This window comes from Aplysia californica, unplaced genomic scaffold (genome assembly GCF_000002075.1).
Source record: "Aplysia californica isolate F4 #8 unplaced genomic scaffold, AplCal3.0 scaffold00195, whole genome shotgun sequence".
Classification (NCBI taxonomy): domain Eukaryota; kingdom Metazoa; phylum Mollusca; class Gastropoda; order Aplysiida; family Aplysiidae; genus Aplysia; species Aplysia californica.
The window spans coordinates 300,765-320,461 of NW_004797465.1; the positions used below are offsets into that span (position 1 = coordinate 300,765).

General features: G+C 37.8%; 1 protein-coding gene across 1 annotated transcript; it reads right to left on the minus strand.

Moving 5' to 3' along the window:
- Positions 1 to 912: 912 nt before the first annotated feature.
- On the minus strand, positions 913 to 19,141 carry LOC101855871 (serum response factor-binding protein 1). Its single transcript, XM_005098859.3, has 8 exons — positions 19,049 to 19,141; positions 14,517 to 14,636; positions 13,816 to 13,904; positions 11,730 to 11,802; positions 10,001 to 10,069; positions 6,641 to 8,253; positions 4,339 to 4,388; positions 913 to 2,417 (listed from the first exon to the last, which is right to left on the minus strand). Exons 2-8 carry the CDS (start codon positions 14,580 to 14,582, stop codon positions 2,290 to 2,292), a joined length of 2,088 nt encoding a protein of 695 aa, XP_005098916.2. The 5' UTR covers positions 14,583 to 14,636; positions 19,049 to 19,141; the 3' UTR covers positions 913 to 2,289.
- Between the last annotated feature and the right edge of the window lie 556 nt (positions 19,142 to 19,697).

Sequence of the window (19,697 nt, forward strand, 5' to 3'; positions counted from 1 at the left end):
AAACTTGTACTTAAAAAGATTTCTGTCCCACTGATTTCGCAATGTTTGTGCTGCTAGACTGTATCTGGTTTTCAGGGACGTAAAAACTGCTGATAATGAGAAAAAGAAGTCCTTGTCACTGGACATGAGGAAAGAAATTATAGTCGTCAGGTTTGTTTCCCTTTCTGTTCTTTTGGGATAAAGAGAGTTTTTTACTACTTTTTGACTGTATATATAGGCAAAATGGCAGTAGTGTTCGGTTGGGTTGTTGTTGGGTTTTTTTGCAGGCCTCCAAAAATATCAAAATCTGTATTGAACGTCACAAAAGGAAAACTCTCCTTTAACTCTGCTTGCATACAAGTGACTGAATTGCCAATGGTATTGCCAACGTTACTCTGAGCACAAATGAACTGTCCAAAGAGGCACATGGAAAAATCGGGACTCGACTCCTAGTTGAACCACACTTTGGGCCAACTTCCTTGTCAGCTACCAACTAGCCATTTTCTAGAGACAAATGTACAAATATTGAGGCTCTGAAGTCATATCGTAAGACTTTATAGTAATAATATAGGCAAAGCAATTGGAGTTGAAACATATGGCAATACAGAAAGATGGTGGCCTTCGAATAGGTCAGTAACCAATACATATATTATATGACATCATCACACTGAGAAGAAACATAGAGAGGAGACCACTTCAGAGTGCCCACCCAACCATCCACAGAGGCTTAAGTTACAGTAAGAAACACTCTACTGAATGGCTTTGGAGACCAAATCTGTTGTACCCTAAGCAAATCCATTGCTTTTGATATCCGAGACAGTATGGCAAATTCTCTCGCTCTTTCTCTCACTCCCTCCCTCCCTCCTTTAAATAAATTCTTAAATCGACACCATAGATATAAAAAAATAACTCTTCAACTCCAACACCATGAAATATTTTTGATAATTCTTTTTATTTGCCATTGAGCTGAAAGCTTGCAATGAACACATTGAAAGATACATTCAAAATCTTACAGGGCATCAGGAAGATAAATCATAATCAAAACAATTTCAAATTGAACAGCTACAAATTTCTCTGTCTCTCTCATTCAGCATTCCCTGGTAGCATTTATAACATACGCAAATGTATTCTTAGTGTACACATGTTCAAATAATATCCCTTTTCAAAGTTAGACAATGAAGATCAATTAAACAAGTATGTTGTAACGTTTGACACCCCAATTGTGATTATCAGATAGCTTGTATTCTCCGTTAAATATATCTGTATATAGTTCACGAATGATCAATGCAGTACGCAATTTTGAGCATTTGTATCATTTTAGCCTTTGACTTGTACAATTTTTGTACATGTACCGAGTTTTAGTATAAGTGTACCAGTTAACAGAAAAGTCGAAAATTTGTGTCAATAAAAAGTTTTAAGTAAACATAACAGATTTTTGTGATATTTTTCTGTCTTCCTGGTAACACTCATGATTTATATTTCAGTCCTGAAGACGACAGCAGGCCTACTAATATTTCAAGGATAAATAAAGACACTGTCATATAAAAGCACTTATCACAGTATAAGCGACAACTCAATACAATTGAAAGGCAAAATACTGCTTCGCATGAAACATATCCAGGGGATTTCTAACCATGATTGTTAATATGCTATATTTCCATCGACACAATCTAGATCATTTAGGAAGCAGTCTGGTTCCACCCTGTCTATCCAGGCCAACCCAGAACACTATATCTCATCAGACAAAAAGAGATATTCTATAAAACAGACTTCTCCGTGCCAGAATCAAACTCACACTTTTTGCACGCAAGCCTAAGAGCCTGCCCATTATATGGCAAATGCTGATAATACAGATACATAATACGGCAATTTATTAAAATTTATACTCACAAGACAAAATTAAATGGGAAGACTCCATTCATAACTTTCATAATTTTTTGGTGACTTTTCTTTTTTCAACAACACATACATACAAACTAGCAATATTTCACTGCCACAGGAAAGAAAAGTCAGACAAAATGTTGTGAGCAAGGTCAAATTTTCAAACATTCTGTATTAGATTTCATGCCCGTGGTATAACCTTTTTATTGCACTATTGGCATGATGGTACAGCACATCTCACACAACCCTGTACCAAGCAGTACAGAAACCACCACAAGTCATTACTTGGTAACAGATACACAAAAAAAACCTAGTTCAAAACAAGTGAATAAGAGCGTAAAAAGACATCCTCACAAAATGTGTTGGGAATTAATTGAACAAAGTGCTACCTAGCAAATATATATGATTTATCCACACCATTACATTACTTCAATCATCATCAAAAGTTTTTTTACTTCCTTTAAACGCAACCAGCCCACTTTGTTCTGCTTTCCGCTTTCTGCTAGCCTCCCAAGAAGGATGAAGCTTTTCTTTGGGTGCTGTTTGGGTCTTTGCACCTGAAACAAAAAAGAAATAACACAGCTTTGCTTACAAACATGTAGAAGTAAATGCATAAATACACAAGAATATATAAGAAAGCAATAAAAATGCCGTCTTGAGCGCAACACCCTAAAAGACACAGGATAGGCCAGTTTAAAAATGGGAGCTCTTAACCTTTCATTAACAGGATGGGGAGGAAATCCTACAGAAGATGAGACAACAACAGTTTTTACAAATGCTTACTTAAACATTTTAAGTGTCAGTCAAATTAGTTACTCCACTTGCAACAAAGGACTGCTTCACTAACAGAGATTCATTTGGAATAAAAACCGCTCTAAAGAATGCAAAACCCTATTATAATGAGCTACAGTCTAGCACACACATAGCAAAATCAGCAAGACATGGAAATCTTTTAAAATATATATGAATTTCATTCAGGCAATATCAAAGGAGATAGACAAAGTTGAACAATTGGATAAATCTTAAATGCATTATGCCCTCTATGCCACGCCAACATGTGTGCTAGGTTCATAGTTTAAAAGTTTTGCAGGTCTGGGTTTTTTACATTGATTTTTTTTATCCACATCTGCAAGGATTGGCTATTTTCCCTCCACCACAATTCCTTTCCACTTTTTATGGTCCGCCATGGCCTAATCTCTACTACATCTTTACCCTAGAAGCAACTTTACACAAAGCCAGCAAGCTCCTTAATGCCACCACAGACTCTCCACATGCAAATAAAGTATACAGGCTGGAGCTACCGTTGAACACGTGCCACGTATGAAATAAACATACCCTTGGCCTACAAAATTGGCCTCGGCTTATAGAGAGGTCATTGGCCTACAAAATTGGCCTCGGCTTATCGAGAAGTCATTGGCCTACAAAATTGGCCTCGGCTTATAGAGAGGTAATTGGCCTACACTCATACCATACCCACTCTCTCCTCTCTCATCACAGCAGAGTCCATAAAGGAAATTTGTGGTTGTGTTTAATTAGATCTATCCTCAATGACGCCAATTGCTTTCAATATGTGCATGTCATGAATACAAAGAACATAAGAGTAAAATTTCTGAACCTGAAAATCTCTTCGCTATGTGTATGCTAGCTAAACTGTAGAACACTGATATTTCACTGTGTCAATTGTATAATATACTAAATACGAGGCTACAGGCACATTTGTGTTATGACATGGTGGAATCAGGCACTATTCAATTTTTGGGCATAAGGAGTTATTGGTATAACTTTAAAAACTTGTTCATTTGTCTTGCTTTTTATGAAAAAATATCCGCTGATCTTGAAAACAAGTTGAGATATTTCCCATTGAAGGAGGTAAAATTTGCTAGAGAATGGCCACCAAAGTTTAGCGACTTCCAAAGCTTGAGTATCCTTGGAAACTGCAAATTTACATTTTTTGTGCCTTTGATCAATGTTATTCAATAAAATCCACCAGTAAATGTGTTTTGAAGAAGACATAAAAGGTGTTAAGCTAAAAAAAAAAAAAAGGTTGGTGAAAATTGCTCAATGGGCTGGAAAAAAGCCGGTTTCTTTGATATTATTATTTTGATGAGCGCCTGATTTCATCATCACGCCACACATTTATTTCAATCTTATATTACTAGTTAGTTTGATTCTTCTCCCAATAATAAGTGTCATTGCCAGGTATTGAACCGCCATTTTGTGTATGTGTTCTTATGTCAAAACATCCTTATATTACCGGTACAAATGTACTGGAAATGATTGTTGTACATTAAATGGGCCAGTGTTCATGGTCTAAATTTTATTTTATTGTTAAGTGCTTAGAGCCACCAGGAAGTTGGTGTAATAGAAGTGATCTTTTTCATGATTATTATTATGGATCTTACTCACAATATGTGACAGACAGTATATCATACAAGCTCATACACATGAGATAAAAATGTATAATAAAAAACAGACTACCTTCCACTGATGAAGCGTACTTGTCATTCCTAGTAGTACCCTCTTGGAACCTGGAAAAAAACAAAAAGTTATGCAAAACCTGAACAACGTAAAGAAAAAAAAACCCCTGAAAAACAAAAAGAGCATTCCAAAATGTTTCCAGTGCTAGAAAAAACAATGGCATCAAGAGTGTGAGAGATGTGCAGATGGGTAAATAAACATTGGCTCTGTTGCACTGCGAATAGAGGTACCTACAGTTGACAACCCCTTGAGCTGGTGCTCAGTATCTCAAAAAGAGAACAAAGATGACGCACATTCTGATTACACCTAAAGGAATTTGTAATCGTATTTGCCTCTAACGTTTTTGTATTTTCTTGCTTTGATGAGGAAACACCATTTTCATCTAAAATGCATCCTATTTGCCCTCTCAACCTATTGCAACATTATTAGCACTATAGATACTATGAACTTACAGTCTAACTAACATACACAAAGCAAACAGCAACATAGCGAACAGATTTTTAAGCCCCTAATTTTTCCCTGTACATGTCCATTTTTTTGTATGGTATGTCATGTAAAACAAGTAAATAGCAAAATTCGTAATGGGGGCTTTCGTGGCCTAGAGGTTAAGGTGTTCGCCTTTCATTCAAAGGTCACAGGTTCGAATCTAGGTAGCCACGGAAAAATTTCCTTCTCTAAAATTGTCCCCTTTCACCTCATTTCCTGCTCTCTAGCATTGTTCTGTCATCTGCTTTCATCTCCACTTTCTGCTCCCACCCCCTCACCTCCTTTGCCCCCTCCTCTGGGCTTCTGACTCTTTCTGCAGCCTTTCTACAGCTACTCCTTGGCTCCTTCTTACTGCTGTCTTTCAGCCGCACCCCTGTTTTTCTGGCAGGAAAGATCTACACCTAGCCTTTTCGGACAAGGGCGAAAAATCTTGAAGGTGCCGTGTGCAAGTTGCCCTCGTTAAAGATCTCTCAGAGGTCTAAAATCGATAAGAGTAGGCTTTGCCTGCCACCCAAGCAAAATTCAAAATTTCCTACCAACAGAAAATGTTCAATGCGTCCCGCATGCTCATATGACCTTATCCAGTTGCGAGCACCATAAAACACTTAACAAAAAATGTTATTTTTTTAATTCGCACACCACGAAAAAATTTCTGCGTCCCATCAGTTTCCCTATGTGCATGTACACTGTACTTTTAATTAATTCTGCACCGCCTATTTGACACAGCAAAATCAAGCTTGTATATGAGTTTTTATTCACAAAAAATCCTAACCAGATTTGGTACACATTTTATTCAAACCTTTATTTGTGAGTATTGAAAATTTGAAGGCAAAATATGTCATAGTTTTAATGCAATACTTTGTGGAAAAAGGTCTATGTACAGAGTCAAAAAAGTAAACAAAAAGCAAAGAAAGGGAGTGCGTTCAAAGTTTGCACCCCCTCACATGGTGCACGAAGCTTCCTTTGTTCTAAATTTGGGCTTGCACTTCTGGTCATAGTATGTTTCAAATGAAAAATGGTTACTCTTCCAATAAGGCTTTAGTCTGCTTCATACAAAAGTAGTGTTTTCGGTCACGAGAATGAAAATTTCTATACCGATACTGACGGCGTTAAGGTTGGAGCTTTGCACGCACATACCGATATTATCAGCGTTAGGGTTGCGTGAGTTAAACATGTCTTTAAAAGATAGTTTTTAGTTTTAGTAGAGGTTTTACGGCGCTCCAAACTGCATAAGGTCAAATGAGCGCCAGAAGATTAGGAGTTACAAGGGAGTAACAAACATTTTAAAAAAGAAGAAGGGGAGATAAAGACGATAGATGTTTGAAAGGAAAGAAGCATGATACATTCAACTTTCATATCAATATTGTATACGCATAGATGGGAAGGGCAGACAGTACAACAGGACGGTACTGCTTCTCTGTCTAATATACTTCTGTCATTTCTATGTGATGTCTATCCACCGATGACCAGGTACATAAACGCAGCATACCTCTTGGTCCTCAAATGAATGTTGAAAAGTTTCAAAAAACACTTTAACCTAACTCTGCTGTAAGCTGACAAAACGCCTTTTTTAAAATTCACAGCAGTTCGAAGTAGAGGTTTTTTTTCAGCATAATCATTTTAAAAAGGCTTTATTCCGAAATTTAAATTCTAATTTATTTAAAAAACAACGCAGTTCCAATTTGATTTTTTCACACTAGTAGGGTGACTGATAAAGTTTTCGATTCAGCAAATAAAAAAAGTTTGGTGCCAAAAATAAAAGGCATTTCGTCAGCTTACAGCAGAACTGGAGAAACAAAATAAAGGGTCAACTCACCCTCTGTCTCTTGGCTTTTCCCAAACTGATGACGAGTCTCTGTTGTTCCTGGAGTAGGTTCTACTGTGGTCTCCTCTGCCTCTCCCTCCTCGATCGCTCCCCCGTCCCCTCATTCCTCTGGGACTATCAAATCTGCTACCTCTTTTGAAAGACTTGAATCCATCACGGCTGTAATTTTTATTTCTGTTGAGATGAAAGTCTCCTCTTCCTCCCCTTCCTCCTCCACCTCTTCTGTTTTTCAACGACTTCTCTTCTTCCCCATCAGACCAAGGATTGTGAAACATAGAGTCAAAGTTCCTGCCTTTAAATGTAGAAGCACCGTAGGAATCTTGAGACTGTGAGGTGTGAGCAATATCTGAAGCATTATCCATAGGCACTTCAAGCTCATCATTGCTGCTTCCATCGCTTTCATCACCGCTGGCTTCAAAAAATGGGTCCTTTCGAAATTTTTTCACAGAACTACGGTGTAAAAGTAAATCAGGAATATCCTTCTCCTTTTCATCATGCTTCTTCTTGCCAGTCAACAAAGTAGATGCAATCACCTCCTTAGATTTTTTAACTTTCATCTTTTGTTTAGAAGAACTAGTCACTTCATTGTGAGAGTCATCAGCTTCTTCACTACTATTAGCTTCTTCACCACTCGTTCTAGATTCACTCACTCTTGAGCCAGTATCACCAGTGTCTGAATCACTACTGTCCCCATCATCAATGTCTTCACCAGCTATTTCTTCTAGATTCAGCTCTCTAATTACACTTTCACTTTGTTTCAATTTCTTGCCATCCTTGGGAGCCGTATTACTTTTCATGATTTCAGGCTTGCTGGCATTACCTTTTGAAGGCAACAAGCTTTTCTCTGGTTTTGTAACCAACTGGGGCTTCTTAACCTCTCCACTATCGCTCTCATCATCTTCAGAACTGTCCTCTTCCTCCTCATCTTCCTCTTCTCCTTCCTCTTCCTCCTCTTTCCCTTCCTCTTCCTCCTCTTTCCCTTCCTCATCACCACCCTCATCATCATCCTCAGCACCATTTTCATCCTCACTCTCATCAACATCTTCATCATTACTTTCCTTTGTATCATCAACAGTTAGAGACGATGTCATTATTTCTCCAACATTCATTGAGGAATTACTTTCCAATGTTTTGCCCTCAACCAAGTTTTCGTCATCACTTTGTACATCAGAGAACGCGCTGTCTTCAGAATTACCATCAGATCTTCCGTGACTATGCACAACCTTTTCACCTTCTCCCATGACTCCCTTGCTACCCTCATCCTTGGATTCACTCCCCTGATTATCTTGTTTCGGCAACGGTCTCTGACGTTTCCTCTTCCACTCAAACCTTTGCTCCGCTTTCTTCAGCCCCTCTTCTCCGAACCTTTCCTGAATGTATGCTTTCGTCATCGTCTCCGACGCCTCAATGTTTTCCACAGACTGCGCCAGCTTTATCTGCTTTTGTTTCTTGGTTTTGAAGCGTCTTCCCGTCTGCTTCACCAGCAAGTACGCTGCTAGATCACGCCAGTCCTGGTGCTGCTGCCGGAAATCATCGACTTTTTTCACCATCAATGGGTGGGCAGAGAGGCGTGCTAGAGCTCGTGGCCCCGCCTTTATTGTTGCCTGCAACAAAAAATAAATAAAAAAGAGTAAAAATTCTGTCACTTTCATTATCATTCTCGTAATAGCAGAAATTTTTAAAACATGTGTTCTACACTGAATTTTCTTTACAATTGTCAAACAAGAGTCACGACATGATGAAATCAGGCGCTCATCAATTTTTGGGCATGTGGTGTTATTGGTATCATCTGAAAGCTTATTCATATGCCTTGCCTTGCTTTCTATGAAAAGAATATCCATCTATCTTGATTAGAAATAAAAATATTTGGGATTGAAGAAAGAGGGGTCAATGGTTATAGAGGTAAAATTAGCGAGAAAATGGTCGCCAAAGTTTGGTAACTTCTATAGCTTGAGAGCCCTTGTAAACTGAAAATTTACACATTTTTGCCATTGATCGATGTTTTTCAGTTAAATTCATATGGGAATGTGTTTTTATATGGACATAAAACGTGTTGGGCCAATATACAAAAATTCAATAAAAATTGCCAAACTGGAGGAAAAATGCCTGTTTCTTTGATTTCCTTATTTTAACTAGTGCCTGATTTCACCACGATGCCTCGCGTATGTGTCTTCATTTAGAAAAGAGTCAGACAAGTGTTAACTATAAATGACAAAAATTACATCATCAATGCTAAAACAATCACAAGGCATTCCACAGCAATTTAACTTTAATGATCTCCCTTCTAAGAATCAAACTGAATTGACACTGTGATAGTGTGAGGTGAAGTAGAAAAATAGTTCTCGCACGTAAAAATTATACACTTCATCAATATTGCAAGCAATCTACTTTGGTCCCTTTGAATACTTTTTACACCAGAGACATAAAAACCTAGTTTTTGTTGTGTTGTTCCTATTACGAATCATGAAAAGCAAGAAAACTGTAAGCCTTGACCATAGAGTCTAGCATTAAACTGCATATTTGCATTTTGGTGATACTGAAAAGGTGCATCTTTGAAAGGGAGTACAAACTGAACATTTTAAAATTTGAACTTAAGTCGATTGCTTGCGACAGCCACAATTTTCTGATTTATGCTTTTGATTTAGTAAGGTTCTACGGCGCTCGCAACCGCATAAGGTCATATACGAGCGCCAAGGGGTGGATGTCAACAGAGAAGTCCAAACGGGGAATCAGCCTTACTCTAGCCTCAACAGTACAAAGTCTGCTTCAACTATCAAGGCACCCCACAAAAAGCAATTCACTAGAGAGTGACAAACATACAAAAGAAGTAGAGGTAAAAATGACAATAGCATGGATGAGGAAAGAAAAAGCAGCAGTTCCCCCTATGTTGTTCCGGCACAGTATAAGCATGACATTGATAAATCAGCCCATTTACAATTCTACTGTGCATAAGAACATGTTAATATCCCCCCTTTGGGAATGGCCTAAAGACAACTTCAGTCACTAGCACTGCCGGGGGGATTTATGCACAATAAATTTTGTACACAAATATATAATAAATGTTAATTTAATCATATCCAATACAAGACAAGCACATGAAATATTGAGTCAGTTTTCTAGCAGGCAGAGTTCTCAAACAATTTTTAGGCACAACATTTGAATTAGCCATACTATGTTTAAAAAAGACCAAAGAAAATGTACCTTTCAAGTCGAGAAAATTAAGAAAATACAGTTGAAAGTTCCTCAAAATAATATTAATGTTGACCTTTGTTCAAAAACAGAAAAAAACAAAAGTAGATCTGATCCTAAATACCAGAGAGCTGAGCGATGCTTAACGGCAAAACACAATACCTTGGAAATCTCCTCGAAGGAAGTGGTGTTGGCCAAGGCGTACTTTGAGACCTTGTCTTCCTTTAATTTCTGTGGGAGGGGGGAACATATTACTCTTTGTCATTATGCAAGTCCAAAAGAAGCACACAAAGACATGTAAGCAAGAGAGCAGAGCACCTGCCTTCACAACCATTTTCAAGCATATATATATATATATCAAAGGAGATCAAATTGCGTAAACGGTGAAACCCCAACAGGGAATGCAAACAATGGTCTAAAACACCTTTTTAAGAGACACTCAAAACGCTTGTTCCAACTACCAAAAAATCTAAACCCCCCTCAACAGCAGAAAAAAGTAACAACTGCAAGAAAAAACATCAGCATATCTTTCTCAGACCAACACAAATTGAAATTAATGAAAATAAGGCAAAAATTAAAGAAAACTGATGAGGAAGAAAATTTGATTATTTGTGAGGAATCTTAGCGAAATCAGGTGCTCGTCAAAACAATGAAATTGAAGAAATCACACTTTTCTGCCCGTTAGGCAACTTTTATCGAATTTTTTTGTTTTTTGGCTTTAGGTTAGGGGGCAGCAGCTGAAGGCAATCTCACTTATTACGGGATCAAATGTTACCAAAGGCCACACATATAACAAGCATAGTAAGGAGTATTAAAATCGGAAATCAAATTGGAGAAAAAAAAATTGTTTCCACGGATACGGCAGCCTTATTACTCACGTTTGCAAAAAATCAGTGAAAATCAACACTCCAAACACCACCAACAAAAAACTATTGCATTTATCTAAAATTCATCATACGAATTTTTTACATCTTTTCTCCCTTCTGTGAAAATTTCATGATTGGATGAAAAATGGTGGAGTTATTAAAAGAAGTATTAAGAAAAATCAAGTTTCGAGAAAACGGGTGATAAATAAAAATAAAAGATTGACTTTATGGAGAAAAGGTGGTGACAAACATGCCTGGTACGGGAAGAAATAAGACTTTAGGGGGTTCTTACGTGATGAAACAGTTGTAAGAAGCTGCAGAAAATGCCTACAACTTGAAACCCATAGTTTTGAGCCGAATCAGGACTTTCCGGGAGCCCCCCCTCCCCGGACTCATTTAAGTGTGAATTTTTATGAAAAAAACGATTAAAAGCAACAAAAAAAGTAAATTTGCAGTTTCCAAGAACTCTCTAGATTGGAAGTCACCATTTTCTCGCTTATTTTCCCTCTAAAAACAGGTGAGCCCATCTCATTCAATTGTAAATATTTTGACTTCTATTCAAGATACATGATGGGTATTTTTTTCACCGAATGCAAGACTAATGAATACGCTTTAAGATGATATTAGTAACTCCACACGCCAAAAAATTGCCCAGCGCCTGATTCCACAGTGTCATGACACACTTAGTTCTTTTAAAACACAATATAATTATGATACTTTCAAGATTAAAAGAAAGAGCAGCTTGAAAATAAAATAAAAACTCAAATGTAGTAAATTGTACATAATGAGATATATACTGGGAGCATCACTGAATAATTAACATAAAGCAATACAAATAATTTAAAAACAAGCTTAGTAAATCACTATCCAAGTTACGAATTGCAAATTTCACCCATGCATTTGAACTATTGAAATATAAGGCAGCAAAATGTCACACAAATGAAAACACTATGCACATTTCGTTAAATAATTTAATAAATGCTACCGGACAAAGATTTGAAAATTTCTATTCCTTACACCCTCACCTTCATGGAGTCAATCTCTTCAATCAGCCGTTCTGCTTTCTGAAGATTTTTCGTCTTCTGTTCTTCTGTCCCTCTTTAATAGAAAAGAGAAGAAAAAAAAGAAAAAAAGTAAATTAAAAAAACTAAGCAGATCATCAGTTAATCAAAAGCATTCAAAACGGTGAAATCCCAAAACCAACACAAGTCAAACTGGACGAAAGGACAGTATGGAACAATTTGACCTCTAAAACCAACGGAGAGTAATAAAGAAAATGTAGTGAGAGTAGAATTCCAGTAATTATAACAACAAACAGTCAATACTCAAGTACGGAAAAAGGAACTTTTCAAGCGTCTTATTCGGTTCAAAGTATAAATTTTAGCCATTAATTAAGTAACATTTGTGCAAAACTTGCACACATGGACATGGAACTCTTTTTAATTTAAAAAATCATAAGCTTTAATCAAAGATATAGGACAATGGAAGTATAAATAAATAAGGAAACAGTAAAGTGGTTTGTAAAAACTAAATACACGTACTGTGAGTTGGTGTACCATTGTCGAACAAACTACAAATCCCTTCTTCTACTTTGTTTCAACCAAATTACAAACATTCCTTATTAAATTTTGACAAAACAATTAAAATTTTAATATACATATCTTCCAATTTTACTTTAGCCATAAATTTAGATCCATTTAAAGTTTTCAAGCACAAGTTCAGATTTGGTCGAGCCTGTTGCAACAAATTTGGTTTAGTGCAATATTCCTTTGCTGTGGCTGTGGCAGACTGAAAGGGGTGACGATAATGAGGAAAGAATACTTGCCGAAGTTCATGTGGAGAACAACATCAAAGAAGTTTTGAGATTATAGCAACCAGCCAAGCAAGACTTCTTTTGAGTTTCGAGAGGGGGGGGGGTTGTCAAAATGGGGCATACAAGAAAACAAATCCTCTATGACTTGGGAAAACAGCCAGGTACCCAGACACAGCTCTTTTAATTTCCGTATCTGTGAACCTATCAGCACTTCTCAGCTCCTTCTTCGGGTCTTTCATTTCACTAGACTACTGAGCATTAAACAGTAGAAAATTTTCAGGCCATATTTACCAACCCAATGTAAAAAAAATACCTCAATGCATTAACCTCAGAGTTATTATAGTTGCATAATTTGGTCAAACATGTTCACATTTTTTAAGTGAAGCCAATCATGTTACCCTGGTTGACGTCTCTAAACAGCTTTTCCAGACATGGGAGCATATTCTAATAATAAATGAAATAAGATATACTTCTATTCGCCCTTAACACTTTTCCTACCGCGAGCCGCATTTTGCGGCTCAAGGATGTGGCCTCGCTGGACCGAGAGCCGCAAAACATACATAAGAGGTAGAGGATAATGAAAATAGTAAGGATGGGAAAGAAAAAGCAGCAGTTCCCCCTATGTTGTTCCAGCACAGTATAAGCATGATATTGATAAATCAGCCCATTTACAATTCTGCTGTGCATATGAATATATTAATAATAAATATCCCCCTTTGAGAATTGGCTAAAGACACGTCAGTCAGTAGCACTGTCCTGGTGGGGAGTGAGTTTTCTCTGTAACCAAACAAATATATACACACCAATGAAACAAACTGCTCCTATAGGTAGGGCAATGCCCACTTTTGGTGTAGGTCAAGATTTCTGGAAGCCCCCGTAATCTGGGTTAGTCCACTTGTCCTTAAAAGCTACCATATGTACTCATTTTTTACATCTAAAGGTGCACCCTTATTCCTAAGACTTTCCCCTGACAAGTGTAAGTTTACCACTGACAGCAATAGGGTTAAGCAACAGAGTGTCCCCATTTCTATAAGATGAAGTAGACTAATTAGAGCAAGACTTCTTCTGTACCAACAACAAACTACATTACCCCCTGAAAAGGAGGCTGGTCAATTTCAGAGATATTGTAATAGGCACAATCTATAAAAAAAAAAAGCTAAATTAACATCACTCATATGAGCACTGAGCCCTCCTTCAACTGTTACCAGTTACCACTCTAAAACTAAAAGGTCAGTCTTCACATTTAAATAAAAATGTCCTATCTCATATAATTTTGGTAAATTAATTTAGAATCTTACTTTTTCTTCTTCAAATCTTTGATCTGTCTGCACAATTTGTTGATGACTTGCACTTTTGCTCTTTTCACAACTTGCCTCATATTAACAATCTGAAAAAATAGAAAGAATCCACAGAATAAGGGGTAATTCAAATATATTTTATTTTTTTACTTTCAGATATTTGGCACAAGCAACGATCTTCAAACATTAGACCAAAAAACGCTCAATAAAGCTGAAATATGTAACCTGATTGCGCCACAAAATATATGGGTTAATCCATACATTAACTTGGAACGTTTTTGTCTTTTATATGCTGTATTTCTTTCCCGTTCAACACTCTGCTAGATACAAAACAAGTCTATTCTAAGGCAACTTAAAATGTATGCAGCCAAAAAGAAAAATTTTCATCCTACACTTAGCTTTCAGCTGAATTTTAATTTGTTTTTGCTGCAGTCACTATCATGATATGAATCCAGGAGAATCTATTGAAAGTAAATGAACAATAATGGAGACAACAATATTTTTCAAAAAATAAAAGACTCCACTTTCATCAGTATGCCAAAAAACACACAACAATAATAAAATACAAGGTAATTACTGATCAAATTTATTGATGAATAAAAAAGAAAAATAGAATAAAAGTTCACCAAATATGCATTTCATAATATATAAACATTACCAATTGATATACAATGCACATAGATGTCATGGAATAAAAATACCTTATTGTTAAGAGACATCATGTCAATAGAGGCAGTCTTTGCAAAGTCAATGCTTCTTGATTCCATCTTGAAAAGCTGTATGACCTTTCTGATATATCATAAAGGAAAAAACTCCTCAATCTGAAAATAAAAACATTCTAAGATGAAGCCCTGATCTGAGCAATAGGATCTGCCTTTTAAAATGTATACTTGCAATGGTCCAACCTATCCTTAACATTGAAACAAAACCAAAAAAAATTTCATACACAAAAAAAATACTGCTACACGTGGCCCCGCCATTTTGCAATACTCTCAGCATACACCTAAATCATTTTAAAAATGACTTATATATGAAATCATTTTTCCTCAAAACCAAACTTTAGGCCTCATGTACATCTAAGAAATACAATTCATGAGACGGGGTGAGTAATTTTCAAGACTCATATTGTGCAGCACCTGTGGAGACGTCTAGACAGAAGTGGGGTAAAATCAACAAGCTTACACTGAAATGAGGCAGGGTGGCATTGATACTGTCTCAAAATGAACAATTTGCAGGCTTGGTTACTGTAAGCCATTTATTTTAATAATTAATGGTCTTGCCAGTATGCATCCAAAGAGCAGTATACATACATTCATATTATTATAATTTCATCATCATCAATGCCTTTCACCCCTGGCAGAGTATAGGCAACATACAAGCTCCTTCCATTTATCTCTGTCCCGGCCCATCCTTCCACGCTCGTTCCAAGTGAGCTTCATCTCTCTCATGTCCCTTTCCACGCATCTCCTCCATGTTTCCAATCCGATGAGACTTGGACTTAGATGATGGTGGAGGCTTCTGCCCAGTAGCTTTCTTTCGGCTTTCACTGACTCGCATCATTCACATTATTCATTATATTCTCTCCATTTGAAGAAAATCCACGACCAGCCAAGAAGAGATAATGGTATTTGCTTGTATGTGTTTCTGTAACAGGATCTTTTTACGAGAGACGTTGTCAGCCTCGTGACTCAACCCCCGACCTGGAGGGAGAATGACTCTGTTTCGGGAGTCACTACCTGGTTTGCTATTTTTAGTCGCCTCGAACGACACGCTAGTACCATATCAGTCATATTCTTCTCTTTGCTGGGACTGCATGGCAGTTGTATATAATTTATTATATATCAATAAATATAAAAATAGATATATATATAATTTGTTAGGCGCGTACTGTCGATTTTAGCCATCGGTGGATCGTGCAGCGCATTTTGTGGATCCATGGAATGCGCAACAATCCATCGATTGCTGCACATTCTGTATAAGATCGGTGGATCGCGCAGCTTTTTAATGGATCCGTAGAATGCGCAGCGGATCTATTATCTTAACCGAGCGTCGAGTGTTTCATTTTTCTGCATTGAAATAAGGTGTTAACATTCAGATGAGAATCCACATCCATATTGTTGACATTGCACTTATAATCTATTTCCTCCTCCTTCAGGTAGGTGTCAGGCCTGGAGCAGGCACCAACGATCACAAGTCTCAGAGACCATCAAACACAGATAGGATACCACATATGAGCTTCCAAGTCAACTATTTAACTGTTTTATAAGATGGACATTCATCACAACAAACAGCAGACTACTACTACTACTACTACTACAGACATGCTGTACCCTGATGCAAGTTAAGAGGAATGACATTCATAAAAATTACTTTTTTAAGAGGGACACATTTTCAGCTAAAAAACCAGTGTCTATTTCTTTTGCGGTTACTACTACAACTATATATATATGTACTTTATGATTTGTCCCATTAAAAATGACTTATGTCTACTAAATTAATACTTTTTATAATTAAATCGATTGTTGCCCATTCTATGGATCCACAAAAAGTGCTGCGGTGTGTGATCCACCGATCTACAGAATGCGCAACAATCGATGGACTGTTGCGCATTCCGTGGATCCACAATCGACAGAACGTGACATAGCCTCGGGGCCCAAAGAAAAAAACTTTTTGGTATTAAGACCAGGATTAACCATGGTGTGTCATCCAAAGCTGTACTAGAGGGGGGCCTACCCCAGGGTTCCTCTCCGAGCTGCACACTTTTCCTTGTTTTCATAACGAAGTGATTATTCGGACTCGAGTCCGAATATGAAAAAATGTTATTCGGACTCGAGTCCGAATATGAAAAAATGTTATTCGGACTCTGATTCTTGTCCAGCATGACATCACTTCCGACTTCCTGTGACTCGTGACTCCGGCTTCCTGTCCTGCCTCACTCGTGACTCGCTTCAGGCTGGGTAGAGACCGGGCTCACTTCGGGCAAAAAGGCGTTTTGTGCAGGAGCCGGGTTTTAATCTTGGAGGGGCGGCCTGCACACGTGTGGCTGTGTGCGTGTCTGGGAGGGTGGTGGTGGGGGGCACTATCAGTCCGGGCTTTGAACGTCGCATACGAGTCAGTCTTTTCCCCCCGGCAACTGATCATTATTACAATAATAAGCTAGTCTTGACGTAGATCTACGTAATGAATTGTGCGCTGGTCTATGGATCTATGGAATCAAAAGTTCCGTATGCTCAGCTCTACACAGCAACACAACTTTTTCTTGGTAAACAATCGATATGACACAGGCTTGTGTGTCTGCTAATCTTCAATTTTACCTTTTTCTACAACAAAGAAAGTGGGAAACGTGGGGGGGGGGGGGGGCATATCAATGAGGCGGCGGGCATTGGATCGGCAGATAAGGTGTGGGGGAAACTAAAAAATGGCGGAAAATTGGAAGCACTGAACGTTAGATCTATAGAACAAAGACACTTCCTTTTCTCCGGACCCGAGTCCGAATAACATTTTTTCAATTTTTTCATATTCAGACTCGAGTCCGAATATGAACAAATGTTATTCGGACTCGAGTCCGAATATGAAAAAATGTTATTCGGACTCGAGTCCGAATAACGACAGCCTTTTCATAAACGACCTGCCTGAGATACTGAAATCGAAGAAGGCCATGCCGACGACCTAGCCATCTGGCATACAAGTAAACAAGCTGGCATCAGTGCACGGCTTGTAAATGAGGATCTAGATAGATTCAACAACTACTGCTGCAAGTGGAAACTAAAAGTAAATTGTACCAAGACTATCTACACCGTCTTTACAAAAAGCCACAAAGTTGCAAAGCAAAATCTCACCATCTCACTTGCAGGAAACAAACTAGAAAAAGTTGAAAACCCGACCTAACTTGGGATCGAGCTGGACAGACCGTTTTCATGCAAAAACCATATCTGGAACCTGAAGACCAAGGCCAACAAGAGACTTAACCTTCTCAGACGACTAGCACTTAATGGGAAGTGGACAAGGATGCGCTCAGACAGCTATATGTTGGCTATGTACGCTCTGCCATGGAATATAACCTAACCTTACAGACAATCTGCAGCACAGCAAACCAACTTAGAGGTCTCTTGACAAAATCCAAAATCAAGCTGTACCATTTATCTCCCGAGCTTTGAGATCCACTCCAACTGCAGCTTGTGAAATCCATACGAACCTGGAACCCTTGGACTTGCAGAGAGAGGCAGCAGTTGTGGAGACGAGGGAGTGTGCTACAAAAGACTAGAGAAAAACCACCCAAACAGGAAATTAATTGAACAGAGACGACCGAAGAAACGGATTCAAGGAAGATCAATACTTGACACAGCCACTGAACTAGCAGAAAAACACCATCTTCCATGTAACAGAGAAATGCTGAAACCCTTAAGTAGACCAGAACTCCCCCCAAACACTAACATCAAGAATGCCAACATCAAAACTTCCCTCATAAAAGAGACAGTGAAAAAGGAATGTGACCCAGTACGACTGAAGACAACAGCTCTGAAGACAATTGACTCCTACCCTAGTGGTTCAATTCATATTTGCACAGACGGGTCAGCCTTCAAAGGAACTATAAACGCAGGCTTTGGGGTAAGAATTTAACATCCTGAAAAAACATTAACATGTGAAGAGCTATTTGATGCATGTGGTACTTCTTGTACAAATTACGAGGCTGAGACCATCGCCATTGAAGCAGCAATCCTCCACCTGACCAACATTTTCTCATAGGTGTAATACATCCAAACAAAATCAAGAACACTATTATCTTCACAGACGGAAAGTCAGTACTCCAAGCTTTGGAAAACTTGAATTTCGAAAGCCCAGCCTGCCTATCCGTGGCTCCAACAATCAACACCTCCATACAGACATTCGTTTCAAATCAAGATCAACAACTCCCGTCCACGATATACTAGATCTCTAGACTCTAGATCTAATCTAGATCTAGATCTAGAATCTAGATCTATATCTAGATCTAGATATAGTCGATATAGAATATAGAATCTAGATCTAGATCTAGATTCTAGATCTAGAAATCTAGATCTAGAATCTAGATCTAGAGTCTAGATCTAGATTCTAGATCTACATTGCTTTCTTTTAATCTAAATCAAATTATCGCATGAAGCTAGGAGCGTAGATATAGACTAGACTAAACGTACAAACAGCACGATTATAATTATATATTGAATATAAAATTAAATATTTGTAGAGAGCCAACCTGCTCGGCGTCCATGAGGCATGAGGAGAAAACAATGCTTGTTTCGTTTGTTGACTCCAATATTATTGAACTTCAAAAATGTGAGAGTTCAGCTTAATAGAGTAGTCTTCCCTGGAAACTGTTTCCGTACACTAAAAGAGTTAACCTCGGCTATCCATAATTAGGCTAGTTACACATGCATAAATTATTTTTGTTTTTATCGATAGTCTTCAGGTAGATCTAGATGTATTTCTAAAATATAGATCAGGCTATTTACTTTATGTTTAAATGTAATTATTTTGAAACAAAACAGGAGACAGCGAATACAACGTTGTAAACCTAACTGTTCAGATTAGCTGTTACCAAGGATGTTTAGAATTACTTTTAATCTCCTTGGCTGTTACACAAAATCCATAATTATTGGATTATATTCGTTGTTGACAATGTTGTTGGCAGCAGTGTAGCTGCTTTTGTTCACTCTTCTCACTAATAAAGGTTTTTGCATTTTGGGTTTTATTTTTGGTAAGTGTTTTTAGTTTTACGGTTCTCGCAACTGCAGAAGGTCATATTATCAGAGTGCGAGGCACTCTAAACTCTAAGTCTAAGCGTTTTCAGTTTGGTAGAAGTTGCGGGCGCACGTTTGTGTGTGTGTGTGTGTGTGTGTGTGTGT

What these genes read in the sequence shown, in the direction of transcription:
- LOC101855871 (XM_005098859.3), bottom strand. Translation starts at nt 14,582, where the DNA reads ATGGAATCAAGAAGCATTGACTTTGCAAAGACTGCCTCTATTGACATG. An exon ending in TGATGTCTCTTAACAATAAG is followed by an intron (nt 13,905 to 14,516) that starts GTATTTTTATTC and finishes CTATTTTTTCAG; the next exon opens with ATTGTTAATATGAGGCAAGT. An exon ending in GAAAAGCCAAGAGACAGAGG is followed by an intron (nt 4,389 to 6,640) that starts GTGAGTTGACCC and finishes GTTTTTTTCCAG; the next exon opens with GTTCCAAGAGGGTACTACTA.